Source organism: Leiobunum rupestre, chromosome 3 (genome assembly GCF_980474605.1).
Source record: "Leiobunum rupestre chromosome 3, qqLeiRupe1.1.hap1, whole genome shotgun sequence".
In the NCBI taxonomy this organism is placed as follows: domain Eukaryota; kingdom Metazoa; phylum Arthropoda; class Arachnida; order Opiliones; family Sclerosomatidae; genus Leiobunum; species Leiobunum rupestre.
In genome coordinates this window covers 29,204,431-29,227,047 of record NC_143386.1, presented here as the reverse complement: position 1 = coordinate 29,227,047, position 22,617 = coordinate 29,204,431, and the positions used below count along the sequence as shown (strand labels likewise).

The following is a 22,617-nucleotide window of genomic DNA, read 5'->3' as shown; positions in this document are numbered from 1 at the left end:
GCTAAATTTGTATTTCTTATTCCTGTTTTTTTTTTGCTATAGTAAGTGGGAATGTTGTGGATATTTTAGGTTAGGTTAGGTTAACGTTAATGTTACTATTTTCTTATATTAACAATATTAAAAAAAAAAAAACCAATTCCTAATGTTCGAAAACACGGACAAACGATTATTGGAACAAATGAAATTCGCCAGTAAAGTTAACATAAAATGAACGACTAAATCACCAACAAAAGTTGTGATAAATTTTTCGGGCGAATGAAATACGTTTTCGGACATACGATACTGTTTTCCGGCATTCGGACAAATGATCATTCGGACATTTGTACCACCGTTCGGACGAATGAAATTCGAACAATAGTACCCAAATCAAATAAATATCGTTGATTTTTACTTGTTAATATGTGATTAGCCAAGAAGTCACAATTTACATATTTAAGGCATTAAGTCGCTCGATGACTTAGGTCTAAGATGGTGCCTCGTGTATAAGCCTAGCGGATTAGCTGATTAATTAAGAAACAATGTTTCCTACAGAAAATTTTCTTTAATATCTAACGTAACCTAACTGATACACAGAATTAATCCACAATAAATTAGCCTGTATTATGTCTGCTAATAGGTCCTAACTAAATCAATTGGAAATGCAACGAAAAAAGCTTTAAATAGATCAATATTATCTTCCACAAAACGAAAATAATTTGTATCCATCACATATTTAATTTAAAAGCCAGATCAAAATTAAAACTCTTTACAATAGTTCAAAAATAGTATAAATTTATCGTAAATATGTTTATAAAGTTTACTGTGAGGAAAGCGGGTAACCTCCACAATAGCCCTCACAACTTTCGATATTTGTCTTCAAATTTTGAACTTCATCCAAGAACTAGTTACAAGTAGAAGGACTTATAACGTTTAAAAAGTAAGCAAGGTCATTCGAAGGATTTGTTGGTTCTTGGTTCAAAGAGAAGTAAAAATTAAAATTACAAAACAGTAAACTCAATAATTGAAGTCTAGAAGCCATTTTATTCCTGAGTGAGTTTTGGAGAAATACTATGGGTTGTCATCATAATTGGGCTCAAAAATTAAGCACAGAATCCAATTTTTTGTTAGGAAATTTATGAGAAATAAAATGAATGACGTCATAGCTGAGCTTAATCAATTAATAAAGTACAGAAGCCATTTTGTTGGCACCAATAAAGAATTGAAATGAGTGACGTCAAAGCTGAGTTCAATCAATTATTAAAGTACATACGCCATTTTGTTGGCACCAATAAAGATTTTAAATGAATGACGTCAAAGCTGAGCTCAATCAATTATTAAAGAACATAAGCCATTTTGTTGTCACCAATGAAGAATTGAAATGAGTGACGTCAAATCTGAGCTTAATTAATTATTAAACTACAGACGCCATTTTGTGTCAGAAATAGATAAATAAAATGAGTGACGTCATACCTCTTATACACGGTAAAATTTAATTAAAGTTTTCGGTGTAAATAGTATATCAAAGAAGTTATATTTGAATTAAAAAGCTGTTTTATTGTACTGGCCATTTCCCCTTTAACAATAGTAAAAATGATTCGCTAGAAGCGCTAAGCGGATGCCTCAGTTAATTGGCCTCCGAATGTTGATCAGATGGGGTACTTTTTATTCGAAATTTATTTTAGAAAACGTTTCAGTTAAAGTACTGTGATAATTATATACATAAAGTAAAGTTGTATTTTTTGGAAAACAAATTTCGTTTATAAATTTCCTAAAATATATATATGAATATAAGAGTGCCACATTTTTTAGCTCTGCTGGTGCTACTGGGCGTATTTACCATTTATAGAATAAATAAATTATAAATTGCTAGCTCAAAATTAAGTTAATAAGCTCTTATAAAAATCTAAAATTGGCGGTGATTAGTGTTAGTTCGTTGTAAAGAAAATAAAACATTTTGTCCGATGATTAATTTATTTATTTAAATCATTTACACGTCCCAGATTGAAGAATATAAAATTGCTAACTGATAATTAATCAAATAAGCCTATGTAAGTAGTATTTACGTCACGGAATTAAGAATATTAAAATTTTTACCTCAGAATAATTTTAATAAGCCTATGTAAATCAAAATTAAAATTGCCTGATATTGGTGTAAATTTGTCGTTCTCTTAGAAAAACCTTCGATAGTCGTAGTTGAGAACACTTTCGGGGCAATAAACACAATCCACTTAAAGTAACAACCGACCGAAAAACACGTAGTGCCGAAACAAATCCCAGAGAAGAGTGGAAACCCAACCAGCAGACGCGAAAATTTCGGCGAAGTGAAAGTGAAATGGAAAACGCCGACCACTGCACCTCTCGACGAAGACCAAACGGGGGAAAGCGCGCGCTAAATTTGGGTGTTGAAATGAAGGTAAAAAGCCCCCCCCCCCCCCTTATAACTTAGTGGACAATATGACCAAAAGTAGTTCAATTGGCCCTGTGTTTCCCCCTCCTCCTAAATTTAATTGGGCGGAACAGCTTTGACGGCGCTCTCCGCCGATCAAATGGCCCAGAAACGGGGTTTCTGTACAAAATGATGTTAACCCTGGGCGGCTTGTTGGCTGGCGCGCTAGTGGGCAGGGCCAGCATGTGTTGGCCCGACCGGAAAACGGTACATTCGGGATCTGGTCGCAAATTTAGTATAAAAGCAAGAACTCTTTCCAGCAAACCTCAGATTCAGATCTTTCACTGAAACTAAACAACCTTTCAACATGAACGCTTTCGTAAGTATTTGGATTACTCTCTCCTCCAACAAGTGATCGAAATTCCGAACTGTATCAGTTACTCGTCGACGTGTTTTTCTGTTTAACTTTAAAAATTCATTCAATTGATAATTTTTTCGGTTATTTTTTCGGTTTAACTTTAAAACATTCTTATCGGATGACTTTAGAAAGTCGGTAATCGTCAATTTTTTTTCAATTTAGCTCGTTTTGATTTCTTAGAAATAGTATTTATATATAAATGTGGCCTCCACAACTAATCGGGTAAAATGAGTTATATTAAATCAGGTTAATGGAAAAGCAGATTTTGTAACGCCTTCGGTAGCCAATTGTAAATTTCGGGCACTCTTTTTTTCATAGATTCTTCGGTATTTTGGGAACGTTAGTTTACAAAAATTTAACGTCCTAATTTAATATAAATAAATATCTTTATTTTGTTAATTTGCAGGTCGCCGTACTTTCCCTCGCCCTCGTGGCTTACGCCAGCGCCGGAGTCGTCGCCGGTCCAGGCCTCTTGAGCGCCGGAGTAGTTGGAGCCCCATTGGGTTTGAGCAGCGGAATCATCGGAGGCCCAGTTCTGTCATCCGGCCTCGTCGGACACCAACAAATCGTCAGCGGTGGTGTTATCGGAGCTCCAGGTCTCCTTAACGCCGGTCTCATCGGAGGCGGCCTCGTCGGATCCCCATACGGAGTCCGCTCCATCGGCGTTGGCGCTCCACTCCTCCACTCCGGCGTTATCGGAGGCGGTCTCGTCGGATCCCCACTCGGAGTCCGCACCATCGGCTCTCCACTCCTCTCATCCGGTCTTATTGGAGGCGGTCTCGTTGGATCCCCACTCGGAGTCCGTTCCATCGGTGTTGGCGCTCCACTCCTCTCCTCCGGCGTTATCGGAGGAGGTATTGTTGGCTCTCCACTCGGACTCCGCACCATCGGCTCTCCACTCCTTTCCTCCGGTCTTATCGGTGGTGTCGGAGTCAAGAGCATCGCCGCTGGCCCAGCTCTCGCCGCCCCAATCTGGTAAATTTACCAAGTGCAAAATCTGAGCGTGCCAAAGGAACTCCACGGAAAAGTAAATATTTTTCCCTAGTTGCACTTTTCCCTAAACAATGAACCACCAACTGCCAGAAAAAGAAGTTCATTTACCTACTGGATTTTGGTCCGCTAAAATGGCAAACCATTTACCAAAATCCTGGAGCTAATGAACTTCTCACGTTGGCCACTAGGTGGCTCTCTGTTATCTGAAAAGACACTAATTAACATTCGTATCAAGTGCTAACGATTCGTTTTTGTTTTGTAAAGGACAATCTTCCCGATGGATGTTTCGACGGAAGGATTTTAACTGTTTCTGTATAAAAAAGCATTTATGAATGATCAATATTAAATTATTATTGTTTACCATATTCCCTTGACTATTTCCTACGAGTTTTTAGAATAAGATATGAAACAATTGCAAATTAAATTATAACTAATAATATTATTTTGCGCAATATAGATATATTTGTGTAAAATACATGTTTTTATTGTTAATTTGTTATATGGCCTAGTAGTCACAAATTCACAATTTACTTATTTAATAAGGTATTAGTTAAGAAACATAATATTTTCTACCGAACATTTTCTTTAATATATAACGTTACCTTACTGATATACGAAATATATCTACAATAAGGAAACTACATTATGTCCTAACTAAATCAATTGGAAATGCAACGAAAATAGCTTTATACCTTCCTCAAAACAACAATAACTTGTTTCGACCCTAAAATGAGTTGAAAATCAAGAAGAAAATGAAAACATTTTACCACCAAAATTAAATTCAAAACAAAATTAATTATAATTGACTGACATTTAATAATGGCCCTCAGAGCTTTTGAAATTTTTCTTAAAATTTTGAAGTTCACCAAGAACTTCTTACAAGTAAAAGGACTCATTACGTTTTTTAGGAAAGGTTCTTTTGAGGGTTTGTTGGTTGACGCCATTTTATTGCTAAGTCAGTTTTGTAGAAATAGTATGAGTAACCACCACAATTGACCACAAAAATTAAATACAGACTCCATTTTGTTGTTAGTAAATGACAAATAAAATTAGTGACGTCATAGTAAACGCCATAATCAAAGCACAGACTCCATTTTGTTCTTAGCATAATGAGCTTAGCGCAATAATTATAGTACAGGCACCATTTTCTTGTTAGCAACTTAGAACATGAGAAATAAATGAGTGACGTCAAAGCTAAGCGCGATAGTTAAATTGCAGACGCCATTTTCTTGCCATCAATGGGGAAATGAAATTAACAAAAGTGCAGACGCCATTTTCTTGCCATCAATGGGGAAATTAAATTAACAAAAGTGCCGGCCCCATTTTCTTGCTATCAATGGGGAAATGAAATTAACCAAAGTGTGGACGCCATTTTCTTGCCATCAATGGGGAAATGAAATTAACAAAAGTGCAGACGCCATTTTCTTGCCATCAATGGGGAAATGAATTTAACAAAAGTGCGGACGCCATTTTCTTGCCATCAATGGGGAAATGAAATTAACAAAAGTGCGGACGCCATTTTCTTGCCATCAATGGGGAAATGAAATTAACAAAAGTGCGGACGTCATTTTCTTGCCATCAATGGGGAAATGAAATTAACAAAAGTGCGGACGCCATTTTCATGCCATTAATGGGGAAATGAAATTAACAAAAGTGCGGACGCCATTTTCTTGCCATCAATGGGGAAATGAAATTAACAAAAGTGCGGACGTCATTTTCTTGCCATCAATGGGGAAATGAAATTAACAAAAGTGCGGACGCCATTTTCATGCCATTAATGGGGAAATGAAATTAACAAAAGTGCGGACGCCATTTTCTTGGAATCAATGGGGAAATGAAATTAACAAAAGTGCGGACGCCATTTTCTTGGAATCAATGGGGAAATGAAATTAACAAAAGTGCGGACGCCATTTTCTTGCCATCAATGGGGAAATGAAATTAACAAAAGTGCGGACGTCATTTTCTTGCCATCAATGGGGAAATGAAATTAACAAAAGTGCGGACGCCATTTTCATGCCATTAATGGGGAAATGAAATTAACAAAAGTGCGGACGCCATTTTCTTGGAATCAATGGGGAAATGAAATTAACAAAAGTGCGGACGCCATTTTCTTGCCATCAATGGGGAAATGAAATTAACAAAAGTGCGGATGCCATTTTCTTGCCATCAATGGGGAAATGAAATTAACAAAAGTGCGGACGCCATTTTCATGCCATTAATGGGGAAATGAAATTAACAAAAGTGCGGACGCCATTTTCATGCCATTAATGGGGAAATGAAATTAACAAAAGTGCGGACGCCATTTTCTTGGAATCAATGGGGAAATGAAATTAACAAAAGTGCGGACGCCATTTTCTTGCCATCAATGGGGAAATGAAATTAACAAAAGTGCGGATGCCATTTTCTTGCCATCAATGGGGAAATGAAATTAACAAAAGTGCGGACGCCATTTTCTTGCCATCAATGGGGAAATGAAATTAACAAAAGTGCGGACGCCATTTTCTTGCCATCAATGGGGAAATGAAATTAACAAAAGTGCGGACGCCATTTTCTTGCCATCAATGGGGAAATGAAATTAACAAAAGTGCGGACGCCATTTTCTTGCCATCAATGGGGAAATGAAATTAACAAAAGTGCGGACGCCATTTTTTGTTCCAGCACTGTGAAATTTCGATTTCAATCAAACAATAAAAGGAAAAAACCTTCGATTCTTCATAGTGTCAAATAGCATTTACAAGCGAGTAATTAACAAAAACGCAATCGAGGGGAAAACACACCTTGAAAACCAATCGCAATAATCAGGAAATCATGCTTCAACGAATTTGGTGCGTTCGTTTCAAAGGTGATATTTTTAATACGGCGTAAGATGTGGGTTTTTCTGATTCAATATCTGAACAAGAACGAGACCTCGGAAAGCCGAAGATATGAAATTGAAAAGTCGAGATACGGAACAAAAAATAATAAGACGTTGACGGATCTCTTTTTACCGCCTTCAATGTCTCATGTCGCAGACGAACGATTACAATCCCAAACCACAAGGTCGTTTTTACGTAGGCGCTTCTATTTTGCCTTTGGCGCTCAACGGCCTCTGGTGACAAATAGGGGGCGTATCCAATACGTCTCCTATTGTTCTTTTTTCTTTTCTATTTAATTACTTAAATATATATTTAGATATCTGTAATTTTCTCAATTTTTTCCCATTTTTTACGTGATATTTTAAAGTGTGACGACGCGTTTGGAATTTAATTTCTGTTACAAGGTCAAACCTTTAAATTAGCTCTACAATTATTTAACTTTTTTATATTATTTCAGAGAAAATAACTTTGAGGTTTGCATTAGCCGTATAACATATTAATTATATATTAATTATAATAATAAATATTAATTATATTATAAATATAAAATGATAAAATGAAATGAGGGACTACATTTTAAAACGAAATAAGATTGAACATGTAAAAGTTTAATAATGGTAAAACTATAAAAATCAAATTAGCTAACAAATAATAAATTGAAATAAGGGAGCAAGTTATATATTGTAATTACACAAATAAACGAGTCAATTGTAAAATAATATAAGGAGAAAAATAATAAATTGAAATAATTAGGGAGCAAATTATATAATGAAACTAGAGAACAAAAACTAAAGTTCTATAAGAAGAAAATGGTAAAATTACACCAGAGAGAAAATTATAAAATGAAATAAGGGAGCAAATATTGAAATGAAATAAGGTAGCAAATTATAAAATGAAACAAGAGAACAAATACAAAACTATATACATGTAAGAAGGAAACGATAAAGTTACACCAGAGAGCCAAAAATAAATTAAAATAAGGGAGCAAATAATGAAATGAAATAAGGGAGCAAATAATGTAATGAAATAAGAGAGCAAATAATAAATTGAAACTTACGGAGCAAAAAATTAAATGAAAGAAGGGAGCAAATAATGAAATGTAATATGGGAGTAAATAATGAAATAAAGAAGAGAACAAATACTATAACTATATACATGTAAGAAGGAAACGATAAAATTACACCAGAGAGTAAATAATAAAATGATATAAGATAACCAATAATTTATGGAAATTAGGTTTCAAGTAAAAAATTGGGAAGGGATTAAATTACTTTTCAGTGAAATAACGGAGCAAATCTTAAAATCAAAAAGGGGTGAAAAGTCAATATTAAATAAAGGCTTGAGCCAATATCGTTAATTAAAGCTAAAAATCAGAAATTGTTGTGCTTGCGTTTAATATAAATAAAAATTTAAAATACATTTATATTAACAATAAACTAATAAAATACGGCGGTAAAAATTATAAATTAATATACTTTAATTATAGGCCTGTACTTTAACGAAAACAAAACTAGACAAAAACCGAATATTTAAATAGCGGAATAATTAAAGAGAGAGATTCAACTTCAATCTGGTTATTTTAAACAACCTCGACAGAATCAAATTAAATAGAGGAACTAACGACAGGAAAAAAACATTAGAAAAATTACTATAGTCTACACAGACATAAAATTGATGTCTGTTACACCTCTTAGTCACCACCTTCGAAAATCTCCCAAGTAACATAAAATTATCCTTAACAACAAGAACAAAGAACAAGTCGCTTAAGACTCCTATAAACTACCTTCCAGACCCCAAACAAGTTGCTCAAGCCATACCTAGTACAACTCCTCGTACGAATCTCCGGAAAAGGCGGTTTTAAAATCTGGTCTTCTGAACAGATGGAGAGATTGGGAAGTTGAGCCTGGAGGGAACGGCTACAAATTTCCATTACGGTGTTAATCTGAAACAGTGAGCCCTAGATAATCAACATCAATTAAGATACGCGTGGTTTGGAATCTAGAACGGAGATTTTTGTGAAAATTAATATCTATGTCCGAATTTGACGGAACCTATAGCAACCCAAAAGAAGCCTAATTTTGGACGCCTTGAGCTGTAAAGGTGGCAATGAGTATCAATTAAATTTCAAAATGCTTTAGAAAGCGAAACTTTATAAATATAGATTTAATTTTTCGGTAATTAAACGGGGTAATGGCCAGTTCAAAGAACTACAGAAATGCGATTGCGACATTTATTACGGCATAAAACTAGCCCCAAACTATTATGGTTCAAAAAATACATTAGTGCAAATCTTTTTAAATTTAGTTTTAAATTTGTGTTAGTAAAAATCCTTTTTAGTCTTTAATATTATCACGCTTGTCAGTATAGTTAAGTAAATTTTGAATATTAAATTTAGAATAATTTATTATTTAATTGAGAAAATATAATTGTTTTTAAATTTTTAATTGGTTTTTGATTTCATATTAAAATAATAAGCAAAATTTAATTTTGAATGTTTTAAAAAAAACAATTTTAATTTTAATCGACAAAAGAAACGAAATTAAGTTAAAGAAAATGTTGTAAATTTATTATCTAGTTAATTTTAAAAAGACTAATCGCATCAACTGTTTTTGAAAAATCCCTTGATAATGCAAAGTAGGTCGTCGATAAAAAAAATAAAACCAAATTGCCATTTTTCATTTATACAAATATTTTTTTATTGAATCAAGAATTTATCTTAAATGCGCAATATTCGAAAAGTGATTAAAAAAGAGTTAAAAATTACAAAATTTATGCAATCTCGTTGAAGGAGAGTTGTCATTTTTTAATTTTAAAGAAAATTTTCATTATTTAAATTAGGCTTTTTCTCCATACGTTAAAAACGTATTAGATAACAAAATGTATTTAAATTTTCATAGGTATATTTGATTTATTGATTGCGTCTTTAATTCTTATTTGTATTCCTATTTTGGTGTTAACTCTTGAAAATATCGTCTCCAACAAACAAAAACATGTTAATGGATCGAGTTGTCACGAAATACTCTTTGATCCGAATGAAAATACATTGAGTAAGAGATAAACTTTGAGAGAGTTATCATCAAAGCGGGTGATTACTGAGAGAAATGTTGTTTACGTAAGTTCCCAGCAAACGAATTTTAAACCACGTGACGAGTTATTTAAATTATAGTAATTCTGACATTAGTGACAAAAACCGTATTCCTTTATCACATATTTTCGTAAAGATACAACTGTTTATGAAGCAAGTGCCTTCATTTTAAACATTTTACTTTTTTTAAAATACCCAACCAAATGTTACGTGATTTTGGTTTTAAGACGACAACTTATCATAGGTAAGAAAATTTTAATCGGGTTTGTATATCCTTAAGTATCTTATAGAAAAAAAATACTAAAAATTAAGGCAAATAAATGTTTTAATCAGAACAATTTGAACGAAAATCTTTTTCGTTTACGTTAACGGTATCTACTTTTGAATAAAAAAATAAAAAAAAATTAATCAGAAGTTAAATTAATAAAAGTGAAATGGAAAGTTTCTATCTTCCTGCTCGGATAATATTTGTTGAAACTTTCTTCCGAATCATGAATTTTGGTTGTTAATGGGGAAGAATACAGTAAAAGCCTCTTTTTCATTCAAGCTAAATGTTTCTGTTTTAACAACTAGATAATTGAAATATATTTTTCTTATTAGGCTGAACCTTCCTCTAGTGCTTACAATAATTTTGATAATTATAATATTAATAGTTAACGAGTTATAAGGTTCTAACTAAAGGGTAGTTTAGGCGCTTGTCCAACTTGTTTAACTCCGGGGTCCGAATTAAAACGTAATAACTTAATTAATTTTAAATTTTAAATTGTCAAAATTATTTTACGCACTAAACAAGAGGCTGTTCTACACTTAAATATTAATTTTATAAGTTAAAATACAAAATTAAAAGAGTTCAGCTTGAAATAGCGCGAAATTAGACAATGGCCAAGTAGTCTTCCCCCTTAAATAAATTATTTTGTAAATACAAATATTTTAAATGAATAAAAAATACAACTTTTGTTAGATATATTTAACGGTATCAAAATAATAAAATTTTCAAATATTTAATTGAAAAAGCAGGTATGAAACGTTTACAAATAACCAAATACGTACAAAAACATTTTCTGATACAAATATTTCAATAAATTGAAACCCATTTTTAAATATTTTGACCATTTGAACTGAAAGCGTATAAACAAAAAAATTACACTTTTTAGTGTGGCAGTTTCAAATACGTAAAATGCTCATAACTGCACAGAATATCCATAACATAACATTTATAATAAGTAGGATTTTAACAACTATCACAATTCATACTTCAAAAGTTCCTAAAAACAAATCAAAAATGATAAAACTATGTTAAAAAATCCAATGCCAGCCACATTCCCACCAACAGATCCTAAAGCAAATAGCCAATCACAGCTACCAAAAATTTAAATAAATCACGCAATACTTGCTAAAAGTTTCATCTGCAAAAAAGCTACGCAAATCTAGTTGTGGGGAACCGGTAACTCAAAAAGAATATTAAATTTGAGTCCCCCCCCTGATGGGGAAATTTTTTATTCGTTTGGGAGGGGCGAACGGGTAGCTTTTTCACGTGTTCGATTTCCGACTATGACGATCTCATTGGACCAAAAACAGACGGATGACAGAGCGAACATGCAGGGAAAGATAGCTTCTTTGGAAGAGTAGGGAACGGAGAAAAAAACCTATTTCGGAGGCTAGGGTGGAGACAACGGCGACACACCGCTAATTGCGGTAGTGAGCCCACTTTGGTCTCCCTTTTTAGAGGTCAAGATGGTTTTTTTTTGCGGTGTTCGAGTATAAAAGCCGACGACGAAGCCTCCAAAAAATCAGATTCAGATTTCCCACTGAAGCTATCCATAACCCAACTTTCATCATGAACGGATTTGTGAGTATCACTTCATTGTGGATATATTCGCTGACAGTGACATCTGTAGATTCTATTTTGTCGGGAATAAGGTGTAATTTCGGTCGGCATTTTGAGAAAATAGCCTAAATAGATTATTGAATGGGTATTTTATTAACTGACTTTGGAATATCTGTAGCAGATAAAATATTTGGTCTTGTACGGTTGAAATACTTTATAAATATTTTAAAAGGTTTAGAAACTAATATGTTTAAGATGGATTCTTAAATGGGCGCTGTTATCTCAGCACAAATAAGTTGCGATGAATAAGAATACAATAGAAGTTGGAATTTTCCAAATAATTGTTCTAGAATGTACCGCCATCTACCAAAAAACGTTCGAACTAAAACCTTTGATTAATTTTTCATTTAGAACCTAAATTGCCGAAATTAGTTTTTCTATGGAGTTTTTAGCGTTTGCGGAAAGTTATAGTTTGATAATACTTCTCGGCTTGTTGAAGTTAAAATTAATCTTTAGAACTTTTATTGAGAGTTATAGTTTGAAACTATTTAGATAGCAGTCTAAGTTGCTGGTTTTGAAATCAAATTAATTTTTTAGAATTTTTATTTGGAGATTTTAACGTTTGCGAAACGTCATAGTTTTATATTACTTGGCTAGTTGGCTAGGTTGCTGGTTTTATGCAAGACGAAATTGAAATAAAATTAATTTTTTAGAATTTTTATTTGGAGATTTTAACGTTTGTGAAACGTCATAGTTTTATATTACTTGGCTAGCTGGCTAGGTTGCTGGTTTTATGCAAGACGAAATTGAAATCAAATTAATTTTTTCGAATTTTTATTTGGAAATTTTAACGTTTTCGAAACGTCATAGTTTTATAATACTTGGCTAGCTGGCTAGGTTGCTGGTTTTATGCAAGACGAAATTGAAATCAAATTAATTTTTTAGAATTTTTATTTGGAGATTTTAACGTTTGTGAAACGTCATAGTTTTATATTACTTGGCTAGCTGGCTAGGTTGCTGGTTTTATGCAAGACGAAATTGAAATCAAATTAATTTTTTAGAATTTTTATTTGGAGATTTTAACGTTTGTGAAACGTCATAGTTTTATATTACTTGGCTAGCTGGCTAGGTTGCTGGTTTCATGCAAGATTAAATTCAAGTTAAATTAATTCTTTAAAATCTGTCTATTTCAGGTTGCCATCCTTTCCCTCGCCCTTGTGGCTTACGCTAGCGCTGGCGCTATCGCCACCCCAACCCTCCTCTCCGCTGGTATCCCAACCGGAATCATCGGTGGCCCAGCTCTCCTCTCCACCGGAATCGCTCCATTGGGTCTCCGCTCCGCTGGAATCATCGGATCTCCACTCTTGAACGCCGGAATCGCCCCATTGGGTCTCCGCTCCGCCGGAATCATCGGATCTCCACTCTTGAACGCCGGAATCACCCCATTGGGTCTCCGATCCGCCGGAATCATCGGATCTCCACTCTTGAACGCCGGAATCGCTCCCTTGGGTCTCCGCTCCGCTGGAATCATCGGATCTCCACTCTTGAACGCCGGAATCGCCCCATTGGGTCTCCGCTCCGCCGGTATTATTGGCGCTCCAGCTGGTATTATTGGTGCCCCAACTCTTCTTAACGCCGGTCTTGCTGCTCCAATCGGAGTCAAGAGCATCGCCTCCCCAGCCCTCGCTACCACTGTCTGGTAAATCAAGCATGTCCGTAACGGCGTCCCAATAGAAACGTAAGTTACGCTTTTTTCAAATAGATGGCGCTAGTGGCCCGTTATCTCACAAAGTATTTTCTTTACGCTCCGCAGATTCGGGGTTTCTAGAAGGGAAGCTCGTCTCTAGCTCAATTACATTCGGAACCGTCTCTATTGTTAATAACTTCTGGCATAGAAAATAGCAACAATAAAAACTAAATTATTTTATGATTTTAAAATATACAAACGTCTTTTTATTTGGTTGTCTTAAGTAGTCACTAAGCTTACTGAGAAAGCTAATTGAGGACGGGTGTCTTCAGGGTTAGGTCAAACACGAATGCCAAATCTTCTCGTCTTTTAAAATTAAAATGGCGGCCCTGACACGTCATCTATTTACATTTTTAAATTAAATTTGTAAATTTTCACGGAGTTATGGAATATTTTATTTCGAAAAAACTTTCAGGAGGCTTTGGAGTGGGACACACGAGGTCGATTTAAAACATGCCTTCTCAATATTTAACGATAGTTTAAACGTTGAATCGAATATGATCGTTTTTAGATGTTTCTTTAAATTAAAATTAAATTACAAATTGATTTCAACAATTATTTATTAAGAGCTATATGACTTTCATTATTATTTACATTAATGATATTATTACAATTAGGGTAACATATCACGTTAGTTTGCAATATAGAGGTTACATATATTTATAAATATATTATATTACATATACATTAACTGATTTTGGGAACGTTCTCTATAGCTTACTTTAAAACTATTTGCTAAATTATTTCCGAAAATTTTTAATTGTTTCACCAAATATATTTTTCAGTACCTCATTTAATTTACAGACTAACCTTATTTTATGGTTTTAAAAATAATTAAAGCAAGTGGTGGCTCTATATCATTGCCACCTGTATTATGAAAAGGCCCTTGTTATTAGAGATGGCCATGAATCTAACCGATTCTTAGAAAAAAGCGACATTACTGGAGGGCGTGGTGCCATCTATTAAGATAAAATTAAGATGAACTGATGAAGATCTCAAAGAGAGCCAACTCAGTGGATTTTTTGGAAAGTGACTGGTAGCCTTTCTGATACTAGTGGCCCCTGGCTAACAGGCTGAAAACTATTATCTTTTTATCTGCTAAATTGGCTCCTCCCCCCCAAAACAATATTTGTTTTCAGCGGGGTAACCAGAGGGCAGCAGGTTCGTGATCCAAAACTCACTATACACAATCCAAAGGCAGAGTTGGCTCTCCCTGCTATCCTACTTGTAAAGTATTATAGTTAGACAACTAACTTACACTTATTTAGCGGACCTTAACCTAAGTTATATATCCCATGTAAAAATGTTGTTTATAATTGCTGGAGCTTATGTTATAGGTAGGTTTACTCTGGTTGCCACCTTTACAGGGGAAAATAAAATTCGGATTGATTTTAACGCAATTTACAATCCCGAGATGGAGCCATCGGTGGCGAAATTAAATTCCTCTCCTTTTGGAGAAAATTATTCAGTTCGTTGGTGTTTTTTGAAATCTCCGCAATCTTTTTGTTTTTTACGGTTTTATATAATAATTTCTTTAGAGATATTACTCTTTTTATTTTTATTTTTGTATTGTAAGTGGGGTAGAAACGTGCTCTTCTAAAGTCATCGACAAATTTTGGTTTAAATTAACTAAATAGACAACAGATCGTAAATTTTAACTCAAGCCTTGGCTTTCTATGGGTAGTTTTTGCTGTGTTACACAGACATGGGCAAAATCGCTTGTGATATTTAGAGTTTCACTCTCACTCAAGAGTGCGAGTGGAAATAATTAAAAATCTTCCCTCTTTCTCACTCTCGCTTTTCGTTTACCGCCAAAGAGTGAGATTTGTCAAGGTCACCAATTTCACTCGTATTCTTGGCGGGAAATTTGAATTCGGTCCCAAAAGTATATTTTAGCCTTCTTGGCCGCTTATAGATGGCACCACGCTCTGCAGTAAAGTCATTAAATTAAGTATAAATTCAAATTTCCCGCCTTCTTTTAATAGCCTTGAAAATTTGATAAGAGTGAAAAAGCTGACCTTGACTAGCTTCACTCTTTTCGCGTGAGTGACGAAAAAGTGAAAACTCCACTCTTACAAGTAGAGTTTTTTATAAGGGAGTGGAGTGAGAAAAGTGTGGGGTTATTTCACTCGCCAAAATTCACTCCGAGTTTTGACCAACTCTGTGTGTACTGGATTGTAAACAGAGAGATCTTGGAGATAAGGTAAGATTTGAAACTAACCTCTTCAGGCGTTCTAACCTATTTTAATTTTGATTTTATTTTGAAGTTCCGAGAAAGAAAGAAATAAGAATTCTATGGCTCAAAGCCATTCGCAGAAGAGACTAGTTATATAACGATTTAAAAAGTATACGCGTATGCTCCAATAATTTTGAAGAGACTGACTTTGAAGCTCAGACACCTAAAGGTAATCGATACCTGAAGAAGAATGCAATCCCTTCTAAGTTTTCTTGGAATTTTTGAAACCCGAATGTTTTACGAGACATCACTTCCAACCAAGTTCCAGCCGCAAAAGAATTGGAACATGTGACAATTCAATGTACTGAACCGTCCACAGAAACAAATGTTGTTAACGTTGCAGTATCGGAAGCTGCAAACAATGATGAAGATGTGAGGCGTGAAAATGCTGCATTTAAAGATGCGTTCAAACTTGAAAGTGCAGGTGAATGATCCAAGGTTCGCAATGCCGATAAAAACTTTCAAATTATTACAAGTAGAAAAGCGATTAGAAGAGAAATAGACCCTTGAACAACTAAGGAAGTTAACCCCCAGTTTTTCAGTTACGCCGATGATATTACCATCATTGTCACTGTGAAATTCCCAACAACAGTAAAGGATGTAATGAGGTAGGCTCTGGCATCAGTCGAGTGCTGGTGGAAAGAGGTCGACCTCACCGTTAATCCTAGCAAGACGGTCCTGGTCGGACTGGTCCCATTTATAGTCGTAAAAGAATCCAGGGATCGTTCAATGGCATTTCCTTATTTGGAACTAACCTAGTGGAAAGTACCGAGGTGTCATCCTTGAATGCAATTACCATGGAAACCACATCTTGATTATATTATAAAGAAAGGCAAAATTTTATTTTGGAGAATTAGGAGTATAGTCTGAAAATCCTGGGCCCTTAGTCCCAGAGTGGTATACTGGCTGTATATTATGATCATCAGATCCATTCTGTCCTACGCAGCTGTGGTCTGGTGACCAAGGGTTACTTTAAAATCCGTGCAGTCTGAACTGCACACCTTACAAAGGTTAGCTTGTGTTGGCATTACAGGATCTATGAGAACAACCCCAAGTACCTCTCTAGACGTTTTCCTGGATATTCTTTCTCTAGATTTTATTTAAGTTATTTGTTTCTGCGCCGACTATTGTCTGAAAAAGAAGCTCTTAACCAGTATAGTATCACTTCTAAACTGGCTCTTAGATCTTATTTCTGATCTTGGGACGCACGATAAAGTTAAACTTTATTGGATACCTGGTCATAAAGGGTATCACGGGAACGAAAAGGCTGACGCCCTGGCCTAGAAGGTTGCAAAAGCTGGGTTAACTGGGCCAGAACCTGCTCTACCCATCCCCCGTGGCCTGGTACGCAGCCTAGTCTCCAAGTATATGTCGGATCGTCAACTCAAGCTCTGGCTTGAAATGGATTGTCCCCAACAAGTTTATCCCAGGCCCCTCTAGAGGCAGAGAGCAAAAGAGCTGCTCTCGCTCTCTAAGAGGAATATAAGATTGGTAACTGGACTACTTACAGGCCATTTCCAACTTAACAAACACTTAAATCTTATTGGAGTCAATGATGACCCAATTTGTAGGGCTTTTCTGGCCGAGGAGGAAACTGCCTCTCACATTCTTAGTAGCCGCGACTATTATGCGGCTCGAAAGGTTTGAGCATCTCGGTATGCACCGGTTGGAGACGCATGAGACTTCTTCAACATCCCCTCCAAGCGGATTCTTAACTTTGTGTCGGAAATAGGACTTTTTATTTAAAGTCACAGGTTGGGGGTTGCACAATGGACCTAGGGTCGAAGTGCGCGGCTTTCCACCCCTTTCAATAATAATAATAAACATAAGTCTATAATATTGTTCCATAGGTTTGTCATTTTGGGGAATATTTTACTGAGAGCTAGTAACGGAGTGACGTCCTCACGAGAAGAAAATCTCCCCCTAGCGAGGCGCTGTCAAAGGCTACGTGTGACGCGTTAGCAAGCAGACGCAAAACGGCGACGAAGTTCGTAATGGCGTCTGTCTTGTGAATAGCTCTCAGTAAAACTTTTTCATGTGAAGCGTCACACTTATGTTACAATATATACACTTTTGTAAAAAATTATCAAAACTGATCAAATTACAAACGATTTAATCATAATCAACCGCCTTTTTGATTTCAACGCTAGCCACATCTATTGAAAAAAGAGCTACTTCTCGTCGAGCCACCACTTACTTTAAATGTTGTCATGCATAAAAAATTTCAATAGAAATATAATCATGAACTTATGAAAACGTTTTAATGTATCTACATATTATGAAAACCGTTTTGGCAGAGTAATATTATTCGGAAGTGTAAACACAATCATTATCAATAAGGTAGGACATTCTTTCTGTATGATGCATTAAGTAAATTAAATATATTTAGAGCCAGGCCCCACAATAGAGGGGTGAAGCCGGTACAAATTACCAGGGCCCATGCAGCCTCGGGGCCCGATTTCGAACAAACTAGGTATACCTTTCCTTTTTTGCGTAGTTTCGTGTTTTCGGTTTAAAATCGTCCGCGTGTTAGACGAAATTGCCGTTTCTTATTGGTCTTTCACATTAATTCAAATTTTGCTGGGTGGGTCAGTGGCGTAGACAAGGGGGGGGTTTCCGGGTCCAAATCCCCCCCCTTGGCCATACCTTTGACTGTACTAAATTTCAACCCCCCTCTTAACATTCACATACTTCAACCCCCCTTGACGAATTTCTTGCTACGCCACTGGGGTGGGTTGACAGTTTTACCCACCTTTTATTATAGGCGTATTGGGGCACAAATTAATATTTTCCCGGGGCCCGAGCCCGCTCTTGACTACCTTGCTTAGAGCCTAGTCGGTTTTTGTGATGGTTTTGTCAGTAAAAATAAAGTTGTTTCTTTATAACAGTTACTTAGGAATTTAAATTCAATCTCTTTGCCATTTGAAATGATATAAAAGTTCCCTCTAAATAGCGCCTTAAAACATATCTTTTAAAGTTATCGCCCCTGTAAAATGCAATCACAGTCAAGACTTACAATTTCCAAGTTCTTACGTATACAACAAGACGTACGACGGTCAGAATACACACAATCCTCCTAATGTGTTAAGTTTGTTTGAGCTATTCACAGCAACCTGCAGCGCCGTTATCACAACCAAAATATATCCACGGTCACACATATATACAAATTTACACTTATTTGTTACTTCTAGTCATACTTTGAAAGCATCGAAGATACCTTCGATCAGTGTAACTCTTATTTTTTACTTCTGATAACACTTATTTGTTACTACTAGTCAGCCGTTGAGTGTCACACTTATTTCTTCTGCTTATACGACAAGGACTAGTTCGATTAGTTTCATACTTATTTGTAACTTCTTATCACACTTATTTGTTACTTCGCATCACACTTATTTGTTACTTCTGATCACACTTATTTGTTACGTTGAGTGTCACACTTATTACTTCTGGTCATACGCCGAAGCCTAGGTAGATCAGTGTCATACTTAATTGTTACTTCTGGTCATACGTTGAAAGCGCGGCCAACTCTGAACGGCCTTGAAAAACGCCAGAGGGAAACGGGCGCGTAGACCTCTATAAACACGCGGATTTACAATGTTGGAAATTGCGTGGGTCCGTATACGCTGCCCAAAAAACCTTACTTAGAATTAAATTTACAATTCTAGGTTATATGTAAACCACAGCTATTCAAAAATATAACTTTCATGAAAATCGGACTTAAATATGTAGATTTTTAGGCGGAAATATAAAACCACGAAAACTGGGGTCCCGTAAATTACCCTGAAAACTATACTTAAATTTAATATTTACTGATATGACCTACGTTGTAGGTCCGCTGAATCCTAACCTATCCAATAATATATTTTTAACGTTATCGGACTTAATTTTAAACAAAATATCTACCACATAAAGGAAATCACCGAAAATAGTAAATTGGGAAAATTCCCAACTCCTAGGGCTCCGATTTGAAAACTTTATGAAAGGCTATCAATGGTAATATATGTACTTTTGAACGAGATATCATTGACTCTTCTAGTTATAACCGTTGAAGAGGTATGCGTGACACGGCGCCATCGGCGGCAACGGCTACACTGTACGTGAGACTAATACACACAAATCCTTAGGATTGTGTGTAAAAAATGAGTCTAGTTCGGCGGACGGGCGGCAAACAGGAGTGTGGCGTAGAAATATATCCCACCGCGAGTACATGTAGGTCTCATTTGTATTCCGACACAACTGAAGTACCAAGGAATATCATTTTACGTATAAACAGAAGTGAAATACTTCATCCCGATGGATATACAGGGTGTTATGGTTAAGAGTACCGAAACTTTCTATATGCATTCTATGGGTCTCTATGAGTAACAAATGTCTAATAAACATGGGTCCTATAGTGCTTCGTTTCAGAGATATAGGCTCTCCAAAAACTACCCCAAACAACCGGACACAGCATTAAATCTGGCAAACAATATACTTCCTTGAACCAAATTGTTTTCATGAAACTATGAATTGTTTTTTATCCGTGAGGCGAGAAACTTTAATAACAAGTGGCAAAAGTTAATTAATTTCTGTTTAGAATTAAAATGAGTTTGAAGACAAATACAAACCATTTTAATTTATTGATACGATTTTCATTATTAAATTTAAAGATACAAATTTATTGTATTTCTCTTAGCCGTCTATCTACAGACTCAAACGCCAGTCGATCTGACACCTGTCTTTTAGGAATCTACTGCTGGTTGAATCTTTGAGCTACTAACCCATTTTTCTTGAGCCCGTCCGTGCAATAAGCGTTCCTGCACCAATGAACCATATTAGCTACAATATTAGACAATTTTAAAACCATTCCTTTAGAAATTTTTTGACATTTATATCTTTAGATTAAATAATTAAAATTATATCAATAAATTAAAATGGCTTGTATTTGTCTTCAAACTCATTTTACTGCTAAGAGGACATTAATGAACTTTTGCCACTTGTTATTAAAGTTTCTCGCCTCACGGATAAAAAACAATTGATAGTTTAATGAAAACAATTTGGTTCAAGGAAGAATATTGTTTGCCAGATTTAAGGCTAGTTTTTTGGGAGCCCATATCTCTGAAACGAAGCACTTTAGGACCCATGTTTATTAGAAATTTTTTACTCATAGAGACCCATAGAATGCACATAGAAAGTTTCGGTACTCTTATCCGTAACACCTTGTATAGAGTCAAATTTATACTGTTCGTTTTGGAAAAAATGTAATCATAATGAAATCATTGGAGTAGGCAATTGAAAAAATTTAAAAATTTCTAAACTATGATAAACCTTTATAATATTTAATTTCTGCCGATTTTTTAGCTAAACAATGTTTTCAAATAACATCTGTATACTTTTTCCCCAACTGTGAAACAAATATCCTAATTTATTTAGTATAATTAAAAGCCCATATTATCAGTTTTCACTTCTGAAATAGGAAGGTTTCTGACGAAATTTTTAGTTACTAAAATTATTGCCAAATGATTCAAGAAAAATATCTTTCGTCGAAAATATTTTTCAATATCTGTACCTTGGGTGATCCTGATGCATTATTGTTTCATTTTTAACTGATTTTCAAAGAACCTTTTATGAATGCTGTTCTTCAAATAGGTTTGTAAAGAATCATTTCATTTATTAGCACTCCTGACGAGATTAAGACCTGCACGAATTCCAATTTTGTTAATCTGATTCGAACAATAACAAGCGTACGCCGAAGCAAAAATAGAAAATACTCTGAAAGAGTATAGAAACGGATAGAACCAAAATGTCTTAGACAGCGAGTCATTTGAACCCAACTAGGGTGAAACAAATATTTCTAGTTTAATCACGAGTGGCTAATTCTCCGACCGGTTCGAAGAGTTTATTGGTTGCAGAGGCGAGCATGCGCGGCATTTATTTTCGATTTTTACTTGCGCCTAGCACCTTTTTTTACGAACGTACTATTAACCCAGTGTGTGTTTGTTTGATTTGAGATGTTTCTCTTTTTCTCATGCCTAATTATGCTTTCGAGCGCCCCGGCCCTTTGATATCATGACCGTCAGTAAGCGGGGGCGGGGTTATATGGAATTTTACCGTTATTAAATTTAAAAATTAACTCGCAACTTTTGTACGTTTGTTCTCATTCCCGTAAGTAAGCGATTCGCGCTATTTAATCAGTGGCGCACCTGAAGAGGAAGAGGGGCAAAATAATTTCTCATTTATCCCATTTATAATTTAGAATAGCTAACGTGTTCGGACAAAAATTTTGAAGGTCGAAATTTGGGAGTCTTTGCGACCCCGAAATAGTTAATTGTTTCATTTTGATTTTTTGCTAGCACAATTTGGCCGTCATATTTGTATTCAGCACAAATTGAATACATGAAATGTAAATTTTCTTTGTCATAATTTTATTAGACATCTTAATAATCGACAGAAACGAATTTTAAAAGTTTAAAATCGAAAATAACCTAAAATTGAAAAATATATTAAAATAATTTAATTACAAGTCTAAAACTTTGCTAAACTTATTTGCTTAAGGAAATAAATCCGTAGAAAATATAATTAAAATGAAAAATTAGCCAAACAACTAAACAAACAAAATGTAATTAGGTAAAGGAAGACCTTTTTAATCAGAAATAGCGCGTTACTTCGGCACGTAAGCCTTCTACGCGAAGAAAAATCGAATAATAAAATACAAATTATCCACTTTATAGTCAAGTTGACATGGAAAAACCTCATTTGGTATGTTCTATTCATTAGGACCCATAGGATACGCCCTTAAGTTTTGACACTCTTACCTAGAACACCCTGTATGTAAATCTGACATTACTAGCTAGGTGGAGAAATAATCTTATGACTATGGTCCTTTAAGCTAATAGTCTGGACGGGTTTTTCTCTTAATCGGAAACCAGCTCCGAAAACGGTTTATTTTGTCAATTTATAATACATTTTGTAGGCGTTTGAATTAGGGTTGATTAGTTTTGTTTTCTGAAACACGAACTAAAATATGGGTCTTAGGTTTCAGATAAACTGATTTTTGATTAACCCTATAGAGTGTTGTCGTCTGAAACCCTGCGACGTCACCATTGTAATT

The 22,617-nt window shown here is 35.1% G+C and overlaps 3 protein-coding genes across 3 annotated transcripts in view; 2 read left to right on the top strand and 1 right to left on the bottom strand.

The window, feature by feature from the left end:
• The window catches only part of LOC149951382 (uncharacterized), a 435,419-nt gene that overhangs the window by 33,421 nt on the left and 379,381 nt on the right, over positions 1-22,617 (bottom strand). The gene's annotated exons all lie outside the window — the stretch shown is intronic.
• On the top strand, positions 2,699-4,141 carry LOC149951397 (uncharacterized). The gene is made up of 3 exons (XM_090170017.1): positions 2,699-2,744; positions 3,190-3,810; positions 4,041-4,141. The coding sequence occupies exons 1-2, from the start codon at positions 2,733-2,735 to the stop codon at positions 3,760-3,762; spliced, it is 585 nt and encodes a 194-aa protein (XP_090026143.1). The 5' UTR covers positions 2,699-2,732; the 3' UTR covers positions 3,763-3,810; positions 4,041-4,141.
• LOC149951396 (uncharacterized) lies at positions 11,530-13,454 on the top strand. The gene is made up of 3 exons (XM_090170016.1): positions 11,530-11,565; positions 12,738-13,282; positions 13,358-13,454. The coding sequence occupies exons 1-2, from the start codon at positions 11,554-11,556 to the stop codon at positions 13,245-13,247; spliced, it is 522 nt and encodes a 173-aa protein (XP_090026142.1). The 5' UTR covers positions 11,530-11,553; the 3' UTR covers positions 13,248-13,282; positions 13,358-13,454.